At 38.7% G+C, this 22,836-nt stretch overlaps 1 protein-coding gene across 1 annotated transcript in view; it reads right to left on the reverse strand.

Moving 5' to 3' along the window:
- Window positions 1-3,466: 3,466 nt before the first annotated feature.
- Window positions 3,467-22,836, reverse strand: part of LOC124163671 (intraflagellar transport protein 172 homolog) — a 60,217-nt gene continuing 40,847 nt past the window's right edge. Inside the window, exons 24-29 of the mRNA XM_046540731.1 lie at window positions 15,340-15,602; window positions 14,263-14,476; window positions 12,091-12,264; window positions 10,480-10,701; window positions 8,990-9,277; window positions 3,467-4,191 (exon numbers count right to left, since the gene is read on the reverse strand). Of these exons, the coding sequence (XP_046396687.1) occupies window positions 3,859-4,191; window positions 8,990-9,277; window positions 10,480-10,701; window positions 12,091-12,264; window positions 14,263-14,476; window positions 15,340-15,602 (1,494 nt within the window). The 3' untranslated portion in view covers window positions 3,467-3,858. The remainder of the gene's footprint in view (window positions 4,192-8,989; window positions 9,278-10,479; window positions 10,702-12,090; window positions 12,265-14,262; window positions 14,477-15,339; window positions 15,603-22,836) is intronic.

Here is a 22,836-nt window from a genome sequence, read left to right on the forward strand (position 1 = left end):
ACAAATGGATAGCACTTTTTCATGCTATAAATTTCATATTTCAGAAGTCAACATGTTAGAATTTATAATTCACACATTCTTCAGTGGATATGAATAATTATCAAATTTCAATTTTACTCCGATTATTTTCTACAAGGAAAAGAAAATATCTTAATCAGCACGAACAGTGGAAGTTGTATTTTTGCAATAAATTTCTTTGTTTGGAACACATTATTATTCAATTTATTCAATATTCCTTCCCATTGATATCAATGCTTTTCAAATTATGCTGTTACTTCGATAATATTAATTTGTGCAAACCAATTTTTTACAATACATAGAACTCGATAACTTTAAATTATCCCTAAAAATTTCATGTATCATTACAAGTTATGTTAGAAGTTACATATTTAATTTATTCTATCGAAAAATAAACAAAATTTCAACCTCAGCAACAGTTTGGTAAACTTAATTTATGCATTATTTTTCTTTGGACAGGGCATAATGACATTACATTATTACAAATGTTTACAACCATCTTCTGGTGGATATAAATAATTTTCAAAATGTGATTTCACTTTGATAATATAGTACTAAGCAATCGAAATATCTACCACTTTTTTACTTAACTTATAGAATGTAGAGCTATAGAAAAACGAATTTAATACATCAGAATGCAATATCATGGACATCAATAATTTTAAAATAAGATGTTGCTCAAATAATTTTTTACTAGGAAAAAAAAATTTCCACATGAGCATGAACAATAGAAACTGTATTTTTGCAGTAAAGTTCTTTGATCGGAACATATTATTATACGGTTATTCAGTCTCTCTTCCCATGGATATCAATAATTTTCTCAACGCATAGGAAGATGATGTCTCTGCGGTTGCAAGAACTCATAAATCCAAATTTATGTAATCAGTTTCATTGATAAAAACATGCAAAATGGCAAAAGTTACTCATGCATTCTACCTGTGGGTATCAAGAATTTATAAAATTTTGATACTCACCCAGATGTTATTATGGTTAGTGCACGACTACCACAGCATGCACAAGGTTAACTGTACTTTCGCAAAAAATTTCATTAATCGGAACAATATATGCTAAAGGCACACCACTCTGTCCACCCTCGACTCTTTTCCTTGTACATACCAGTGGCAGCGCATGCGTATGCACATGTTAGCAAGTGCACACCCAAAGATGAATGAATTATAAAAGAAAACTATTCCTTTGCAACGAGAAGGATAAAAATCCTGTCTGCATATGCAAGAAACATGAAGCTCCGAACGCTACAGCTATCTCCTTTTCGAATTCACTGCTCTACAAGTGTGCGATCCCGTGGCATCGCGCCGGGCGCATTTTCGGTCTATGCGATCGCTTGAGGGTGCTCTGGCGGGACGAAGTAAGCATGCAGGTATGTACAGTTCAAATGGGTGATGGGAGCACACTCAAAACAATTCGAGTGAGCACGCGCATATTTTTGATGAGTGACTCGCAGGTAGTTTAGTGGTGTAGCCGCCACCTACACTACCTGCGCCCAGGATCCTAGTCCGTCTACAGTGTCATCTGTATGGCCATTTTCTACATTACTTCCTCATAGGGTGTAAGGGAAGAAGAATGAATTTCACCTACCGTCACTTGTAAAGGTGTGTTTAGAACAATTATTTTCATGCATGCCAGTATTATTTCTGTTCATGCAATTTTAAGGGTAGAATATACCAGTGATATGCTTTGCTTGCTATGTATTCTATTACGACGAAATATGATGTCTATCACTATCACTAAGTACAATTTTCACAGAAGACTATGTACATTAACCCCATAAGCATGACAATCACATGTTAAACCTCCACCAATTCTCGACACTTACCTTCCTCCAGAATGTAAAGGGAACTCTAGTAGGTCCTTTTGGATCCTTTTGGGCCTGCCATTCAGGGATTTCTCCTCCCAGAGTTTCCCCTCTGCTCTTCCACAGAAAGGCGAGAAATGGTTTCCAGAAGCATCAGCCACTGTGCAGCCATCCACAGCACATTGCAGAGTATCTCTCCCCCTCCAGGGTTAAAGTACTTTTTAATTTATTCCCTGCATGTCCTGCAATAAATACAGTGCCCTGTGCGGTGCTCAAAGAATATCCTTCGCTCCTCTCCCTCGAACAACGCCTACTTCCACAGCAGTTAAGATTCTGCTCCCAGAGCCCTTTCCACATAATTCAGGACAACATAGCTTCACTACTTCCATACTTTCATTTTTGTTCATACATTCCAAAGAGTGTCCGAGTTTTGCTGAAAATCATTTAGAACTTAACGCAAAAGAAGAAAGTTCCAAAGAACTTAAAACCCCTCGAAGAACACACACCTTACTCTACAGATAGCTACTCATCACACGCAGCAGAAAAGTGAATGGCTTAGTACGCAGGAAAGTAAACTCAATTGCTTCCTATAAGAAAGAAAGAACAGGGAAAAACTATGAGTCACTAATGGTGAGGGGATAAGACAATCCTGTACTGAGGGAAAGATCCTGATCCCAGAGCTCTTTCCACACCATTTGGCACTTCTCAACCTTCCATACCTTCATTTTTTTCATATATTCCAAAGAGTACCAGAGTTGTGCTGAAATGCATGCGAAGAACTTAGCCCCTGTATTCATTCTTCAGAATACTAGACAAAATAGGCTGGCAGTAAAAGGTTCTTTTGGCAAATTTGTAGGCTTACACCAAAAAAGTTTATATAAATCCTAATAAGCATTTATGAAGCAAATTTCTTTTCCATATGCTCTTAATACTATTGGGTATGATGAGCATGACAGATACTAAAAAGTAGTTTCCAAATCTGCATGCAGCACAAAAAATAAAAGGCCCAAGTGTAAAAAAAACCCGGCCCATTGATCGCCCCTGACCTCACAAATACCCCCCAAGGCAATGGATTGCCCTATTGGCACTGTAAGGATTAAACTGGGATAAGAATAAAAGTTATTTTAAGTCATAAGCAATGACAAAGTGGAACCTCTGAGTTCAATAGTTTTGTGCGGAAATACTCTCACAGCAATTCTTACTGTGGTTGCTTCATCCACAGCTAGAACTTAAAGTGGAGAATATAACGAAGATTAATTCTTTAGTTCTTAGTGGGGTTATAACACCCTCAGGAAGAACTTGCGATTTTTAGGGGGGTGCAAATGTAACAATATTATCACAGTGTTCCTCAGCATTAGCCATTACTTAAACAAAAGAATGCATTATAAGGTTTCACCTGACTTGAGAACAAAAAAGACCCCCACCTTCAACTGGGTGCACAATCTATATGGCAACTTTGTCAAACTAATTCGTTATCTATTCCAATTTAAGATGCGATTATGCACATACTAGTAACAAGTGAAAAAGCATGGGGAGAAGGAGTAGTTGAACATTAGAGCCCACACTAATACATCCCAGAAAAATAACTGCACTCAAAGGATATGCAGCAATAAGGAAGAGAATGAAAACACAGACTTTGAATACTTCTGAATCTCCGATGTTATTTAATCAAATATAATGCAATGCTTAACTTAGCTGTTCATTGTTAATGATCTGTTTACAATTCATCAATTCAAACATCTGTTTACAATCACTGATAACTCATATTCACTCAACAAACATGCAAAAAATGAGTAACAGGAAAAGAAAATATATAAACATGTATGACTGCTGCTGTTTTAAACAGTTGGACGGATGCTTTGACCACACCTGGAGGAGGTAAGCCATAAAAATCACTCGGAGAAAGCATTTCATTACAAAATGCAACATATGATTTAAAACTGTCATTTATCGTGTGAAACTACAATCTTCGGGCAGACACTTCAGTTGAACTCATCGCTGGAGTGAAATGTCAAGAGACGAAATACCTAGAAATGAAATCCTGCATCACCTCCTGCAGCTCCGAGAACGCCACCGCACCATTCGCTGATGAAACGAATATTATCCCTCAAATGAGAGGCATCTTCCCCAGACAATTTCGCAGCCACTGTCAGTTTGTTCCAGTCCTCCCTCAGCGCGTACTTCCCCTCACGGTTGAATTCCACAATTTCATTCTCCTTGATCATTGATGACATTCTTGGTCCACCCATTGCAGTGAGCCCGATCAGAGGATATCCGGACACCACACAAGGGAGGGACGTCACACCATCGGGGCCAAGCAAGGATCCTTCAAATGCACCACGTCTATCGGATGGTAAAACCTGAAACAAACAGAATTTTAGTTTTTTTTTATAGTTTGAAGGAATGGGTTTCAAATTGGGTGTGGTTTTGCATAATCAGTTTGAATGCTTAGACGGCTGATTCTGCTCCTGGTATGGTATTTGGAGGAGGCGACCGACAGCTTAGGTCATTTGCGCCATGAGGGTAGGGTATGGAAGGAAGGGTGGAGAAGAACCCGATGTCGGCATTAGCCTGCTATTAACGAAAGGCGCCGAGGGGACCACGGCTTAACGTCCCATCCGACGGACGGAGTGTTGCGCTTGAAATGTTCTCCACACAGCATACAAGCAGGGATCGGGCAGTCTTTGAAAATTCTCTGCCACTGCCGGGATTTGAACCCGAGCCCGCCGGGTGGGAAGCCAACACTCTTAGCCACCACACCAACCTGATCCCCTTTCTGCTCCTTTTGCCCACTGAAATCAGCGGTGGCAGAGCATTGCTTCGACCTCGGACATAGAATAAATTTCTTAAATACGAAGGTACTATGCCGTGCTAATAATTATTTGGATTGCATTGTAAAAGAGGTGATTGAAATTAACCTAGAGGATAAGAACATAAACAGAGACAAAGGCTTCCAACCAAGGAGGTTTGAATACACTGGAGGAGCTCTTTCCAAGTTTTTAGCATGGTCAGAGTTCTGCAAGGATGTTGCAAATATCTGGAGGGGGCACCACTGGTTCCTAGCATGGAGCGAAGTAGGGCGGGAATGGGGGTGCTTGGGTAGGACGCCCACTTTGACCAAAACATTGACAATCCCATAAGCGTCAATGCTTACTATTTGTTGAAATTTGTGGTCATAACTCGTTAATACATTAAAAGAACCTATGGAACGCACAATGTAAACCTTTTTTTCTTACTTCATTGGTAGGCTTCGCGAAGTTATGACTCAAACATGTTTTCCCAGGGAAAAATTATTATCAATCACCACGGTTACGTTATACAACCAGCTCAGCTGAAAATCGAATTTTACGAGAGTAAACTAGTCATTTATGTACAGGTATTTAATTTCATTATAGCCAATGGAAATCTTACAATTGCAGTAATAAAGTATATTTTCAAGGATATCCGCACCGGTGAAGTGGCTAACAGACACAGAGTTTATACATTAATAGAAGTATCGCGAATGATGAGAAAACTCCTGTAACAATCACCGGCGGCTATGTAATGATTATGGTAGCATTTTTCACTTAGTGTAGTTCATTTTCAGAACTAAACTTAGCCACCTCAAAATATTTGGATAAATAAAATATCAGTCGGAGACTAAGCCCGAAAATTGTCTAAATACGATGGCGGAACTTGGACCATGCTGCAAACTCTGAAACAGCACCTCCAGATGCAGAAAAGTTTCTCAGGTTTTCCATCGGTTGATGTCGTCCATGTCTTCCGACGTTTCAATCCGCGACTTGCTGATCATCCTCAGGGGATCAGGGGATAATCCTTGCTGCATATAATTTGCACAAAATCAAATAGAAGATTCACCCTTTAGCCAATTTACTTAATTGAGGAGCTCTCAATGAATTCAACAATTTCTTTGCTGAAATATCTTCTCAAATATGTTTTGAAGTACTGAAGCCAAGTATTACGATATCATATTTGATTTGCCAACCCATAAGTCAACAAATGAAATATACTTACAATATATAAGTACAATCAACTCTCAATTCCCTGATCATCAGCCACTCACTTAATATTATTATCGATTTATCCACACTTAATATTATTATCGGTTTTTTCTCCTCTCTACACAAAAGACACATCTTGGAATAGCTCAATGATTAAATCACAACATGAAGAAGTATTTTAGAGGTATGCAGATTACCAAATTTTTTAATTAACCACAGTTGTTATGTCATACCCATGTTACGATAATTATTGTGCTAAATGACATTTAGCTATTTTTTGTAATTTTACATCTATTTTTGTACAAACAGCTCAAATAACTATGAAATAAAGTGCAACTATTACCACCACTATTACATACCACTCAGTGACACCGAGTATCATAAAATGTCACCTTATATGTTAGGGGTAGAGATCCATGAAATTCGTGAGACGTGATTTCCCAAAATAACACAAAATCAGCAAATAAAAACGAAATTTCGGTACCAAAAGGGTATCAAAAAGGGAGCCCAGGACTTCAAAATTTTGGCCAAAATGTAAGTTATACATCAATCATGGTTATACCATAGCTACCCAGCACTCAGTTAGAAAAGATTGTCATGATTGGCCGTGATTCGTGTATGGACAGTTTTTTATCGTGGCTACGGCTTTACATATCAAACGAAGGAAAGGAATTTTACAATGCCGAAAACCTAGTGTTACCGTTCACACCAGGGCGAGTGAATTCACTTGAACCATTGATATACCTTGAAGTGATACAACTTGAACCATTTCTTTCATTTGGTTTCATCAGAAATTTTGTACAATTGAAATTGTATCAAATGTTATGTAAAATGCTAAAAAAAAGTACATACAAGCAATCATAAAATGTGTACCAAAAAAATAAAACACCTAGAAATATGTAAAAATTGTAAGATTATAATAACAACGCCAAGATTTCTATAACACTTACAAGGGGAATACACGACCTTCGCATCGCCGATCGAGCTCAAATTTTGCGAATCGGTAGTGTATGGGTACAAATGTAATATGCCGAAGCGAGACGACGCACTTCTCGTAAAATTCCGAGAAAAAAGCAATTAAAAATCGTTAAAAATGAAGGTACGCTATATAAGCTGTTTTGAACACCAATGTTAAACAATTGGGCGACAGCCCAGTGGATACGGTGTCCGACTGTGGAGGTGAAGGTAGTGAGATCGATGCTCGCTCAGGGAACTTTTTTTTGTGTTAATTTTTAAGAATTTTATTGTTTAAATTTTTAAAGTTCGTTTTCTTATCTTCGTTACCACTATGGAATATATTTTTAAAAGAGTTTTTTAAAATATTTAAATCAGGAATGGATCAGCTTGGGATTAGGAACTGAGGATGAAGGGTGGATAGAAATCCGGCGTCGGCATTAGCCTGCTCTTAACGAAAGGCGCCAAGGGGACCACGGCTTAACGTCCCATCCGACGGACGGTGTACTGCACAACTAGTGTAATCCACATTACACGCAGGGATTGAATTTAGGAATGCCCCTTAATTCTTTACCGAGATTTGGATGTGGAAGGCCAGTACACTGCCTCACCACTCCAGTTAATCCTTTACTTGCAATTTTCAGGATGGAACTCATCATAAAGACATGTAAAGCAAAGTGATTTGCGGCACCACGAACAAGTAGAAAAGGCGTTTTTTCCACAACTGCAACGACTGTCCATAATTTTTGAAGGAAAACACACGTCATTTACATTTTCGAAAAATTTTCTCGTGCCAGCGAGCTTCGAAGCAAACATGCATGTTCAATAATTTTCCCGGAAACATATAATGTTATGTGGGTACTTGATTAACCTGTAATAGAAGAATCGAATAATTGGGGAAAGTTTTGCAAATTTTTTCCCTTTTTCGCGGCCGACGGGCATGAGCGGAAAGGGGTGATGTATGTGTATTTATGACCGGAATCACTTTTGTATGTGTTTGGTTTGTTTTCTGTTTTTGAGTTTATTTGTTGTGTTTTATTTGTCTGTGAGCATGTTTGTTTTTGTTTTGATTTTTTTTGCTGATTTGATACTATGGTGAGGAGAGATAAATAGTAGATTGTTAGGCAGAGAGCCATCTTGGAGTGAATGTACATAAGATACAGTGTGTCAAGTGATATTTTCCTTTGGTTTAATCGCTTTGATACGTTAGTGGTACACACTTCTTTTGAACATAGAGACTCTATCCTTGGATATTCCTACGGATGAGTTAACGTGTGCGTGGCACTATTGCTGGGAGCTGCTCATCGATAAAAATTATATTAGCTGCGAACCACTCGTTCAACATTCCGATAGATCAGCCTTTTCTGCTTGTTCGTGGTGCCGCAAATCACTTTGCTTTGCATGTCTTTATGATGAGTTCCATCCTGAAAATTGCAAATAAAGGATTAACTGGAGTGGTGAGGCAGTGTACTGGCCTTCCACATCCAAATCTCGGTAAAGAATTAAGGGGCATTCCTAAATTCAATCCCTGCGTGTAATGTGGATTACACTAGTTGTGCAGTACACCGTCCGTCGGATGGGACGTTAAGCCGTGGTCCCCTTGGCGTCTTTCGTTAAGAGCAGGCTAATGCCGACGCCGGGTTTCTATCCACCCTTCATCCTCAGTTCCTAATCCCAAGCTGATCCATTCCTGATTTAAATATTTTAAAAAACTCTTTTAAAAATATATTCCATAGTGGTAACGAAGATAAGAAAACGAACTTTAAAAATTTAAACAATAAAATTCTTAAAAATTAACACAAAAAAAGTTCCCTGAGCGAGCATCGATCTCGCTACCTTCACCTCCACAGTCGGACACCGTATCCACTGGGCTGTCACCCTATTGTTTAACATTGGCGTTCAAAACAGTTTATATAGCGTACCTTCATTTTTAACGATTTTTAATTGCTTTTTTCTCGGAATTTTACGAGAAGTGCGTCGTCTCGCTTCGGCATATTACATTTGTACCCATAAACTACCGATTCGCAAAATTTGAGCTCGATCGGCGATGCGAAGGTCGTGTATTCCCCTTGTTAGTTTTAAAACGAATTTTTGCAAAAAGTAAAACCACTTTCACAGACCCCTAGCAATGGGTTTCATCTTGGGTTCAAGCATTCACAATAGTCATCGCATGCCATAGGAAGCATCCCATGCATTTACGTACCTGTTCAACCCTCTGATCGACTGACACAGCTAGAACCCACTCTTTAACCTCTTCATGGGTGGCAGCATCCAGGTAAGGGTTGAGGGGTAGTGGGGCATCTAATGGGATGTCCGTCTCCTCAAAGTCGGTGTTGTCGAGGACGGCCGGCCGACTGCTCCTCCTCCACGACTCCACGGGCTCCGAGCTATCATCCCGCTCATCTATATTCTCCCGCTCCTCTTCAATAGCCTCCACAACATCCAAATAGTGATTCAGCAACACAAAGGCCAGGCTTTCTTTCCCTGCAGCCTGCAGAAAAAGAATTTCCAAGTTATAAGCATCATTTACAAAAAAATAAAAAGTGTTACATATTCAAAGAAACACCGTATTTGTCTGAATATGTATAGTCCCCCCTTTTTTCTCAAAATGCCTGTGAAAAAAGCTAAGGGGATATTCAAACCCATTTTTTAAATCTTTTCCCAAAACTCAAGCCTCAAAATTATGAGGGGGGACTATATTCAGAGGGGGACTATATGTAATGAATAAGAGTGGACAGAGTTCTGATTCCCTCTTCGAATGCGCCGTCGCACTGCGATGCTTGTCCTACTCATGAACAATTTTGTGTAACATACAGCTCTCATAGGGGTTACATAACAGAATTTCAGGAAAATAAAAAAAATATGACAGTCTCATAGTGTGACTCTTCTCGAGAGATTGGACAAAATTCAGGGGAAACGTGCATGAGGAAAATTTAAAAACTGTCACATCACTTGAAAGCTTATAAAAATCATTTTTAATCAGTTAAAATATTAAAACGTGTATGCAAATCTAAATGGCATTCCTTTGATTGCATGTACCCAGAAGAAACTTGAATAATTACTTCATTTTATAGCAGGCAATCAAAAATGTATTTGGATCCAAAAATATCCAAAGATCCGGCTCCAAAAATCAAGGATCCGATCTGGATTCGTAAAAAATCCTCAACCGTCCATCCCTACTAATGATCTTTAGCGATAAGCTGTGAGTTTGTCCTGTTGCTGGATGCTCATGACTTCAGATGCTTTGCCTGCCTGCATCCAAGGCATCTGGCAATACAGTAAACTCGCGGCCAATTAGAGCGCTTGTCTCAAAGTTTCTGTAGTTTGATTGTTTGAGGCGCAACTTGGTGAAAGCGATTCATAATTAAATTAAAAAGGAAGAACAAAGTGATTCATAATTAAACCAAACCAAAGTGAAAGCACAAAGTTCTTCTTTTTTAATTTAATTTCTGTAGTTTAAAAATGGTGTGTTTTTTACCAAACTATCATTTGTAATTTTAGTTCCTAATGGCATCGGCTCTTCAGGGTTAAAATTTCGTGACACCATTATTTACTGCATGGCTGAAGTTAACCAAAGTTAGGCAAAGACCAAAGTTAACTACACCCTGTATGTATAACCAAAGCTTACCATTATTTATTGTCATGGTATAATTTGCAATAAACTCAAGTTAAATACTGAAGGACTTCACTAACCTTAGCATCCATTCCAGCGATATAGAATGCCTTGTCTGTTGGCACAACATTTGTATGCCTCAGAAGGGAAACTGATAACTTGGAAATGAGAGTGGAATATTTCTGTGGGTCCAAGGCACTGAAAGCTGAATGCATGGCGGAGTAGTGAGATGCCAAAAGATAGCCTTCAAATTCTGTTTTCATTTCAGCTTCCATCTCGTCATCCTTACGCATGGAATCAGTCTACGGATTGAAAAAAAATCAAATGAAATATGAGTCAAGATGATCAAAAACTAATGACTTGAGATGAAATAAGGTGATCTTAAATGCTGTACAGAATAATTGGATGAAGGTGATTGGACTACAAAGCATTTATCCTGATTTGAAACCAATAGAGTTGAGTCAAGATATTCAGAGTTGGGAAATGATTAGGTGTAAACAACTAAGGTGCTCGTAGCGATTTACATTTCAGGTTTTTTTTTACTTTTCATTTTTACATTTGAAAAAATGTAAATATAACGTTATAATTATCTGTACATTGCTTTCCGAAAAATTTTTCTGGCATATCCCAAGAATTTTATATGAATTTAGAATGTACATGCATAACGCTGACAAAGCAACAATTGAAAGCAACATGTTAAATTTGTATCTTAAGGAATCATTTAATAGATCCTCCTGCATGAATACTATTAGCAGTTTCCAAATGATTTTAGGAAAATTAGCGGTAACTATGCTTGTAACAGTAACTTTTTGAAATCGTATCTGGTACTTGTAGCTGATTACAAATTTTAAAATTTAACTGTAACGGAACCCAGTCACTTTTTTTGGTACTCTACCCATCTCTAACTGTATTATACCAAAAAAATGATGAGGATAACCTGTATACACTGGGTAAATGATGAGGAAGTGCTAAGATAAGAAACAGATCTCTTATAACAATCCTGGCCCAAATTAGTCAACCACATCAGGAGACCTGGTGGCCTGATAATAAGATAATGAAGGCCACAAATAAGTTCGATAGGGCAAGTTATTAGGGATGTAAAAGAGAAGAAATACCTAAATATGAAAAGGTTAGACAAGAAGAAAAGGGGATAATATGTGAGGGCTGTATAAAACCAATCTAAAGATTGTTGAATTAATTATCGAAGGTTAAGTTCCAACAACACGTATCTCAAAAATAGCAACTTTTCAGGGGAGCAAAAAACGATTAATTTTTTTTACTTGTACACTGAAATTATACACCAAAAGTTCATAAAACTGACAAAGAAGCATTCATTTGCAAACAAAGAGTTGTTTTTGCTCGTATTCTATTTTTTTAATGCAATAACACTTTGTTTAAGATACCTGTCTCAAACCGGCCGAATTTGAGATACGTGTTGTTATAACTTAGCATCGATATATTGATGATGATGAACATTTAATTCCAGGATACCACATTAAGATCTAAAAAGAAATACATAAAATTGTTTCCATATGAAATAAAACTTAGCCAGGAATAAACATGCCCCATTAAGCTGGTGCTTATAATTTTTTTCTCACCATTTCGCACATTTTGAGACGACGAATTCTTTAATGGGATCATTCTGAAAAAATAAGCGCCAGCCTAATGCTCCATGATGATGAATCACTCACCAATTTCAAGAGGCAATCTCTGACATCAGCCCAGATAGAATAGCTCTTTGACCCCAATAGCCCAGGCAATGCAAACACACCCATGATCATTCTCCTGTAAATGTTATAGTTCTGGGGAAAAGATGGCATACCATTCACTTTATACAGCTTGAGAGCATCCAAAACCTTTCCTTCCTGAAAATAATAAATCATTTTGAATTTAAAAATTCAAACCCCAAAGAAAACATGCATATGCACGATTTTTTGTGTATATAAATCTCATGTTTTTCACGCTTATAGAGAAAAAAGAGTTTGGGGACACCTTATTAATTACAAAACATTTCCAAAGATATAAAAAAAATGATTCCATCAAGTCAGTTTTTATTTGTCAGACCAATAAATCTGCATCAATTTGAAGCATTACAATAAAATTATTCATCCCTCAACGTGATGATTGGATGTTTTAAAAACATTAATTGTTAAAACCTCTGGGAAGGTGACCAAATGTAGATTTACAAAAAATAAAACTATGTAACAACTTAATAAAATTTTCAATAGAGCATAAATTTTTGCAGACCTTTAATTTCATTATGCATCATTGTTCAACTGTGTATTTAAAATTGTTCAAAAATACCTCACTCCTCAAGATCAATGGGTATAGAAAATATCACAGATCAAAGAGTTAACAGTAGCCAATTGTCAAAACTCAATTAAACTTCATGGCCACACAATAGGGTAGTTTCCTTCATCAAAGAAAACGAAATGCATTTATTGCGATTCCTTACCCACCATTAGTGTATTCATAATATACAAATTATTTGGTTTTAGAAATCCCAGTTTAGACGAATGGCATTGGTCAATTTTAACCTCATTTGAAAAAGGCCAGATTGGCGCCCATGCGATTCCACTCCACGTGACGTCACAGGGACCTAGTTTCTATACGAGTAGATAGGAGTTTTAAATCGTCTGAGATTACCAATGCATGCATGAGGCACAGACCTCAGGGAAACATCTCTTAATAATCACACATTAAAAATACCTAAGTTCGGAAAGTTTCCTTCGTTTGAAAGGGGAATAATAATCCTTATTCAAGCCAAGCGCTACCTGCTAGCAGGGTACTCAGCTACCTGCTAGCAGCCTGCGTTGTATCAGCGCTCAAGCCTCGCCTCAAGGTCACCTCACTCGCCGACAGCTGAAACCAGAAATACGTCACACGGACTTTTCCCATCATTCCTACTTAGCCGTCGCATTTTCGCGCACTTGAAATTTTTCACTTTTCGTTTAATCGCGAAAAATAGATATCGTCATTCGAAAATCTAAGAGCATTAAATGCGCACTCCAGGAGTAATAATCTTTTGATTTAGGCAATAAAAAAATAATAGGAAACCACCCTATTAGGTAAGGTGTCCTTGACCACACAATTAGCAGGAATGTATCACCAGGCATAGAATTGGGACCATCTTAATATGTACTTATATACAATGCTGTTTGCTGACGATCAGGTTTTAATACAAGATAAAGAGGATAAAGTGCAGATGGCAGTCCACAGACTATACCAAACTATATGCAAACTATACCACCTGAGAATATCAAAAACCAAAATAAAGACTATGGTATTTTTAGGAAGCAACCCGATATGAACAAAAATTATTATTGAGGATCAAGTCCTGGAGCAAGTGTTGCACCTCCAGTACTTAGGATGTGATATAACATATGACGAGGACAAAGATATTATAAATAAAGTTAATACTTTCCAGAGAATATGTGGCACAATTAGAAAAATGCTAAAAAACAAAACGAGAAAACAAAAACAAATAAAATTTTATAAAGTGATGGCAGTCCCTACTGTACTCTACGGATCAGAATGTAGGGTACCAAAAAAGAATGAATTAAGTCAGATAGAATCGTCGATAATGAAATTTTTAAGTTCAGTGAAAGGCTACACAAAATTAGATAAATTAATAAACACTCAAATAAGATATGAACTGGGTGTCCAGGCAGTCACTGATAAACTAAAAGACTACAAACACAGATGGAAGGAGCATATACTTCGAATGCCAAACGAAAGAATTCCAAAACAAGCAATGGAATATCAATCATTTGGCAAGAGAAGTATAGAAAGACCAAGAAAAAGATAGCCAAAGCCAGAACAGGCTTAGTATCCTAATCCTGGAAGGAAGAAGAAGTCCTTACTTTCAAAAGTTCAGCGGCATACATGGCAATGTATTTGTGGAGAAAGTTGCTCTTGATACCAGCATGTGCCTTGGCCTTTTCCAGGCACTGTCCCCAGCGACCTTGTTCCGCAAGAAGATCAAGTGCTGCCACAATATCAACCTCTGCCAGCTGATCCACATTCCCACCTCTCTTCAAACTTTCTTTGTGGCGAGCGTTGACAAATTCCTCAAGTCTGAAGGAGCAAATTCAACAATGAGTGCTTAAGTAGATAGAAAAGGAAGTTTATAAAAATAATCATGCACTCACCACTAATTAAGTACATTTCTTTTTCATTTTTTAGCACATACAATTTCTCAGAGCTGAATTTTCGGTACGCATTTTGCTAATTTGCAATACACTAAACCAACAAAAAGTAAGCTGGAGCCCCAATGTACGACACAAAAAATATGAGCTGATAGGGTCTCCGATGAATAATACAGCCGTTGGACAAGTTTATTTCATTGAAATAACATATCTTCACATCGTAGAAGGTAAAAACCAAGTATGTGAACTTTGAACTATTAGAATGTGTTCACTAAGAATAACCAATATTTTTTCAATCTCTTGATCATAGATAACAAGTACAGAAGGAGGTGTTCAAAGTTAATAAAATCTATCGGATTGAAACTTAAATTACAGGCATGGCATCATGGAAAAAAAATTTTGGTTCACCACAGTGAAATCACTACTTTTTTGGTTCCTTGAGATTCGTTATATGGAAGTTATATTGTAAGTACTTTTTTCATGAAAACATTACTCAAAAAATAATCCCTACTGGCCATATTACTTTTTTTTTATTACTGGCAATTACTCAACCTAGCATACACTTAAACCTTGATCACCCTTTTTTTAATGCAGAACATTCTTATTTTACTGATCCTTTTTACTGATTCTTTTTTATTAGCCCTCTCGCATAGGTCTTCACGGAGCATAATGCAGGTTTTCCAACCTGTGTCCCCTCTTAAATGAAATCTTTCAAAATCTTTCAATGAAGACTATCCTCTTCAATTCACCAACAATTGAAATCAAAATTAATTTTAAAAATTGGATGTAAACCTTGGGTCCAGTTCAGCCGCAATCCTTCTGGCCTTGGTCCACTCCTTTGCTTCCACGAGCACTTCCACAGCCTCCTGGATCAGCTCGCAATGCAAGTAGAACTGAGCAGCCCCCGTCGCATGCCCTCTTGCAGCCAACCTCTGACCAACAGACCTTGCAGCCTCCGCAAATGCCTGCCCTCCTGGCGGTGACTTGAGCACCAGCTTCTGGGCTGCATCCAGCGCCCTTGCAGCGATGCTTCCGTCTGCATCCTCATCACTTGCCTTGTGGAGGAGAAAATTTCGTCACTCAGAAACACGCCCACATTTTTGAACACTTGGATCAAATAAGGGAATGCATTGTGAAAAGATGGCTCGATGAAAAACACTCACAATTAGGGAAGTGCGAGTAATCAAAAATTCGAGTTGAGTCGAGCAGTTAGTACTTGACTTGAGTACTATAGTACCATAGGCGTACCCAGGGAGGGGGAGGGTGGTCAGCTGCCTCCCCCTAGAAGCAAAAATCGCAAAAGTCTTTAAGCAAAATCAGTACTGAATTGAAACGAAGGTATTCAACAAATTGTCTTTAACTCTTAACCAGGGACGCGCAATTCTTGTTACACTACCAGTGACGTGAATTGGTCTGGGAGACCGCATTAAATCAAAAATTCATAAAATATTGCTACGCCATTTTTATTGTTTTGTTTAATTTTTCTTTGAATGCTTAACTATTTTAAAACTTATATTAAAATGTTTACACTCTCAATACGAACCAATTTGTCACAAAAAATTGCGATTTGAAGCAGACTCAAAAAACTGATGCCAAAAACACTTGAGTTATAATTATTATATTTATGTATCAATATTTCGCCAGATTCAAAAAAGGCCTTGAATGTTAAAGTTGGAAGGCTAAGTAGTAAGTAGCCATGAAATTTATCCCGCTTATTCCTTTTCTTGATGCATTCTTAGTAAGTGAAGTGCGGTCTCACAGACCGCTAATCGAGTTCAATTGCAAATTTACAGAAATTAATAAAAGGAGTGTTAAATTTTAAGAGTGGGATGTCCTTGTTATGCAAAAATATGAAGCTACCGAGAATTATAGATATTTTGAAATCTTAATTTTGAAAATATTCATAATTTTAGAAACGCAGCGGTCTCTCAGACCGCACTTCACCGGTTAAGGGTTAAACCCATGAAAAATGATATGTATTATTAGTGTAAGATATGTAACTAAAATAAAACTATTTTTTCAAAGAAATAATCTCATGAATCCCATGGCTTGCCCCCCTAGTTATGATTCTGTGTACGCCCTTGTCTAGCACTATAAAGGAATGCCGAGTCGAGTAGTTTTGGCTGCAGAGCTGTTGAGGCCGGCAGGTTAGGAAATCTGCCGACAGGAGGCACTACTATCAAACTCCTGTTAGAATATCATTTGTAAATTAGATAAATCGTTAAATTGCCTTAACCTCGGAGTTACATTACCATACTCGACTCAACTCGATACTCGCGAGTAGTTACAACTCGACTTGAGATTAAAAATTACTGCTCGCATATCCCTACCCATGATGTGAATTGTTTTGATGAAAATAAAAATGAAGAAATATTGAATCAAATAAAAGAGTAAAGAAGCATATTGAGATCAGTTGTAAATAGAAGAGTCCAACTTATTGTGCAAATAATGAGGCATGGGGGGACCCTATCAACAATCCTATAGGAACATAAACGAATTTCATGAGAAAAAATTCCCCTGGACCAGGAATCGAACCACTGACCTGTGGCTTTCCAGACCACAGCGCAGACAGCTACGCTATCCAGGTTCTTTGATTCCCTTTGACTACCGAAGCTCATCGTACTAGATTACATGACACTGGAGGGATACGGATACATGGTACAGCAGATTCCGTTTAATGGGTCCACCGGTTACTTGGGGCAGATCTTGAAGAACAGAACCCAATAGAGGAATGTAATAAGAAAAATAGGGCAAATGTAACAAAAAAATAGGGCAAGAATAGGAACCACAAATGTTCCTATTCTTGCCCTATTTTGAAAGCTCTTGTTTTTATACTTTCCGCAAGAGGATAGGACTTTTCTTTAATAGGACTTACAAGGGGAGACCACGAACCTTGCTACGCCTTTTTCAATGCCATATTTTTTTTGGCGTTAGGGATGCCGAACGGTTCTCGGAACTGGAAGTCGTTCCGTTGAATGGGCCTTAGTTTAGCAGTAATTAATTGTTTTTCACATGGTACTTTGAACATGACGAATATGTCTCAGAAACAGCACGGCTCCCTCCAGTATTGGGGCTGGTGTAGTGGTTAGCGTCGTTGGCTTCCATTCTAAGGGTCATGCGTTCGCGGCCCGAAGGTGGAAGTTTTTTTTTCGCTTTCTATCTGATCATTATCGTTCTATTTCGATTTAATTTCAATTACAGCAAGCCTTGGCAGAATGATAAATTTTTTATCGCTGTTGTGGCTTTTACATATTTAAACATTGTTACCCCAAACGCGGACATGGGAAGAATACTAGGAAGGGTTTGTTTTCGCTCTTACTTTAATGTTTTGGCTACCTTACACTGTTCGACTTACAAATCAAAAATGAAAAGAACTTATTGCGAGTCCACTTAACATTAAAGATAGTGGTGAGCAGCAGCATGCATGCAATTGTAATAAGGAAGAACTCAAAACGAATATTAATTACCTTATCTCTCAAACACTCTCGCAATTCACATCGCTGGAAAAAGAAGTTTACTTACAAAGTACTAAAATAATTAAAGTGCGAGAGGGAAATAACATTAAATTCCACATTATATAAACAAAATATCACAAGCAAAGTTTTCAGAATTATATTTTACGTTCGTTACGGAATATCCAGCGATTTCGAGTCATGTGAACATGAGATGAGATGAGACAAAATTACCTTATTTATTTCTTTGTATATGTTGGAAAGATACGCCTCATATGTTAGAAATTATGGCAAATCAGAAGACTTACTTTCTCATAGACCATGGTCACTAATCCAATTCTTCCCCGCCCGCCACCATTTTCCAAAAAATGACCTCTCTTCACCGCATACGACTCCAGGCTGAAAGGCTGGGAATTCCCTTCTCACATTCGCTTCCATAGTTGACGAAAGAATTCGTACAGAGCGAAGCTTCTCTATGTCCTTACCGCCGCGAAATCTCCCCAACTCCCCAGGATTTTCCACCGACTTCCAAAGAACCGGCGTCATCGGCGCCCACCCTGCAACCTGCTGGAAACCACCCGCGTCCGGAGTAATGGCCTGCGGCTCCTCCACTCACAACATGGGACCCCCGTACTACCCTTCGTTTTCCTTGCGACAATAGGTACCCTTCACCACGGGGTACCATAGTTGCAGCTGTGCGAATCCATCTCATATTCGGGAGTGGGAACAACCGTTTCACCACGGGACAAAATTTTAGGGATTCCCAACCGATGAATGTTTTAAAACCCTCCGCCCATTCCTAATGCCTCTGCACACCACCCTCTCACTGCCGACCATAGGTCGTTCACTGCACTCCACCTCCTCTCCAAATAACCCCCACCTCCCCGCCATACATATATGACCGTTCTTTCGAGGATTGTGCTGTGGTACTCAAATACCCATTACCACGTGACGTTATTATTTTCTATTGTAACCAAAGGGAAATGAAGTTTCTATTGAAAAACGCGGAACATACATTGCAAATTTGTTCTATTTTTGACATTCTTTTACTAATTATTCACATTCGCCGGGAGTTTGTGGGAACAGGTACTTGGGTGGTAATCATCATAAAAACAAACGAAACACATTATAATTGCGCACCAAGAACATCTTATGAAGCACTGCCTCCCACAGACACAGTTCCCCCTCAAAACTTCGTCTGGGAAACAAACCTGACGCACATTTTGGAAAAAGCTTCTGCTCTGTACAAGTTTTGACGAATACCATGCGTATTGAAGCATGCATTTGTATTTTGGTGATGAGAGTTGGTCGTGCACCAGCGAATGTATTCGTATTTCGTCTTCTCTCGAACTTATTTCACGGTTCTCTTCAAGGAGATAGAAGCAGTTTTGAATACGAGAAATAAATAGTTTCACCTGGCGATAAAAATACACGTCGCAGGGTTGGCAAATCGGTGTGCATTTTGGTGGAATAATTTTTAATTGGCATGTTGGCAGGTCATTGTCATCAATAAATATTTCATCGTATATTTCAGGGTTAGTTTGACCCCCCCATGAATCTATAATAAGGAGGAATTGATTTGTGGAGACGTATGGTTTCAGCACATTTCTCAAAAATACCTTGTACACATCAGTCGTCAATTTTCCAGACTTGGAGGAAGTCACTACAACGTTCTTCCACCTTTCTTCCAAATCCTCGACATTTTTCCTCACTCTTGGACCGAATACCCCTCCTACTTCCTGCATACAAAGAAAAACTTTTGGTAAAAGTTCACCGGCTGAGGTTATAGCGTATTGAGCCGTGTACGAATGCGTCACCTTGTTTCTGTCTCCAGCACACAGGAGCACTGATTTTTCTCCCCGATGACTTAAAGTCCGTTTGATATCCACTCGATACTCACAGCCAGTTTGATCCGTATTTATCACGTACTCTGGAGCGTATTTAGGCATAAGTTTACTAACTTGCTTTTGAAATAGCTCTGCACTCTTTAGTATATCATCAAATGATTGTATGTCCCTATGAGTAACATAATTTGTCACTTTTCTTTGTCGAATTTTGAACTCCGTTTTGAATTTAATAAGCCAGGACCTAGAGGCAGAAAACTGAAATTCTGGTGACATGTGCTGATAAGCCACGGCTAACGCCCACTGCTGGAGTGATCTGGACGTAACATGCTCATTCCTTTTCCTTGCCTCACAAAATCTATCGTAGGTGCATTTCTTTATCATTTCGCACTTATCTAACCGCGTTCCTCCTTTCTCAATGTCTTTATTCCATGCCTTGAGTTGAAATTTCCTGGTCAGTAAATGGGATCCTCGCTTCTTGAGGGTAGCTAGCGACCAATTCGGGTGTTCTTTTGACAGATTAACCACTTTAATTTTGGTATCCAAAGAAACTCGCACGAATTTCGGGGATTTTGGTGAAGGTTCATAGCATTCACCGGCACTTTGCGACGGGGGCGAGCTGCTTTCGGCTGACTCCTCTTCGCTCTCACCATCGGAAATAAAATCTGCCTCCACATCTTCGTTCTCTAGGAAGAGTTCTTCCTCTTCCACGAACATGTTCTCTTCTAGAATTTCCATGAAATTGCTTACAGCTTTCTCACCAATTAGACGCGCCTTTCTCGATACCTCAAGATTTAAGGGGTCTTGAATAACATTCATTTCCCTCAGAGTATCTGTGGAATATCAATGCAAAATTTTTGCAATCACTTGATAAAAAAATATTCATACAGCATGCAATTTTAAATTGATGACATCCCTCTATTAAGTGAACGAATTTAAATAAACGCTTCACAAGCATGCGCTCGAGACAAAATATTTATTCAACTATAACTTATACAGAATTCCAAGTAAGAAATGTAATGATGAATTGTTAATTACTATTGGCTTACCTTGGAAGTATATCACCGCGCCGGTGGCGTCTTCTTTGGAATAATCAAGAAGGCATTGTGTGCTGCCTTCTCTCTCCGATAGAACTGACGCACTGGATGTACTTGCTATATCCATTGCACACAAAAGAAGGAACACTACTATTGATTTCTTGATTTGCAGGGAATCAAAAACAAGTCGAACTCGGTGTAATTTGCTCGAACACCTTTTCACTTCCGTAATATTCCACTTGTCACTAGAAAAAGAGAATTACTCGCAAAACACGTCGTGACAAAACGACAAAACACGTCGCTAGCTACCCTCAAGAAGCGAGGATCCCATTTACTGACCAGGAAATTTCAACTCAAGGCATGGAATAAAGACATTGAGAAAGGAGGAACGCGGTTAGATAAGTGCGAAATGATAAAGAAATGCACCTACGATAGATTTTGTGAGGCAAGGAAAAGGAATGAGCATGTTACGTCCAGATCACTCCAGCAGTGGGCGTTAGCCGTGGCTTATCAGCACATGTCACCAGAATTTCAGTTTTCTGCCTCTAGGTCCTGGCTTATTAAATTCAAAACGGAGTTCAAAATTCGACAAAGAAAAGTGACAAATTATGTTACTCATAGGGACATACAATCATTTGATGATATACTAAAGAGTGCAGAGCTATTTCAAAAGCAAGTTAGTAAACTTATGCCTAAATACGCTCCAGAGTACGTGATAAATACGGATCAAACTGGCTGTGAGTATCGAGTGGATATCAAACGGACTTTAAGTCATCGGGGAGAAAAATCAGTGCTCCTGTGTGCTGGAGACAGAAACAAGGTGACGCATTCGTACACGGCTCAATACGCTATAACCTCAGCCGGTGAACTTTTACCAAAAGTTTTTCTTTGTATGCAGGAAGTAGGAGGGGTATTCGGTCCAAGAGTGAGGAAAAATGTCGAGGATTTGGAAGAAAGGTGGAAGAACGTTGTAGTGACTTCCTCCAAGTCTGGAAAATTGACGACTGATGTGTACAAGGTATTTTTGAGAAATGTGCTGAAACCATACGTCTCCACAAATCAATTCCTCCTTATTATAGATTCATGGGGGGGTCAAACTAACCCTGAAATATACGATGAAATATTTATTGATGACAATGACCTGCCAACATGCCAATTAAAAATTATTCCACCAAAATGCACACCGATTTGCCAACCCTGCGACGTGTATTTTTATCGCCAGGTGAAACTATTTATTTCTCGTATTCAAAACTGCTTCTATCTCCTTGAAGAGAACCGTGAAATAAGTTCGAGAGAAGACGAAATACGAATACATTCGCTGGTGCACGACCAACTCTCATCACCAAAATACAAATGCATGCTTCAATACGCATGGTATTCGTCAAAACTTATACAGAGCAGAAGCTTTTTCCAAAATGTGCGTCAGGTTTGTTTCCCAGACGAAGTTTTGAGGGGGAACTGTGTCTGTGGGAGGCAGTGCTTCATAAGATGTTCTTGGTGCGCAATTATAATGTGTTTCGTTTGTTTTTATGATGATTACCACCCAAGTACCTGTTCCCACAAACTCCCGGCGAATGTGAATAATTAGTAAAAGAATGTCAAAAATAGAACAAATTTGCAATGTATGTTCCGCGTTTTTCAATAGAAACTTCATTTCCCTTTGGTTACAATAGAAAATAATAACGTCACGTGGTAATGGGTATTTGAGTACCACAGCACAATCCTCGAAAGAACGGTCATATATGTATGGCGGGGAGGTGGGGGTTATTTGGAGAGGAGGTGGAGTGCAGTGAACGACCTATGGTCGGCAGTGAGAGGGTGGTGTGCAGAGGCATTAGGAATGGGCGGAGGGTTTTAAAACATTCATCGGTTGGGAATCCCTAAAATTTTGTCCCGTGGTGAAACGGTTGTTCCCACTCCCGAATATGAGATGGATTCGCACAGCTGCAACTATGG

This window comes from Ischnura elegans, chromosome 8 (genome assembly GCF_921293095.1).
Source record: "Ischnura elegans chromosome 8, ioIscEleg1.1, whole genome shotgun sequence".
Lineage (NCBI taxonomy): Eukaryota > Metazoa > Arthropoda > Insecta > Odonata > Coenagrionidae > Ischnura > Ischnura elegans.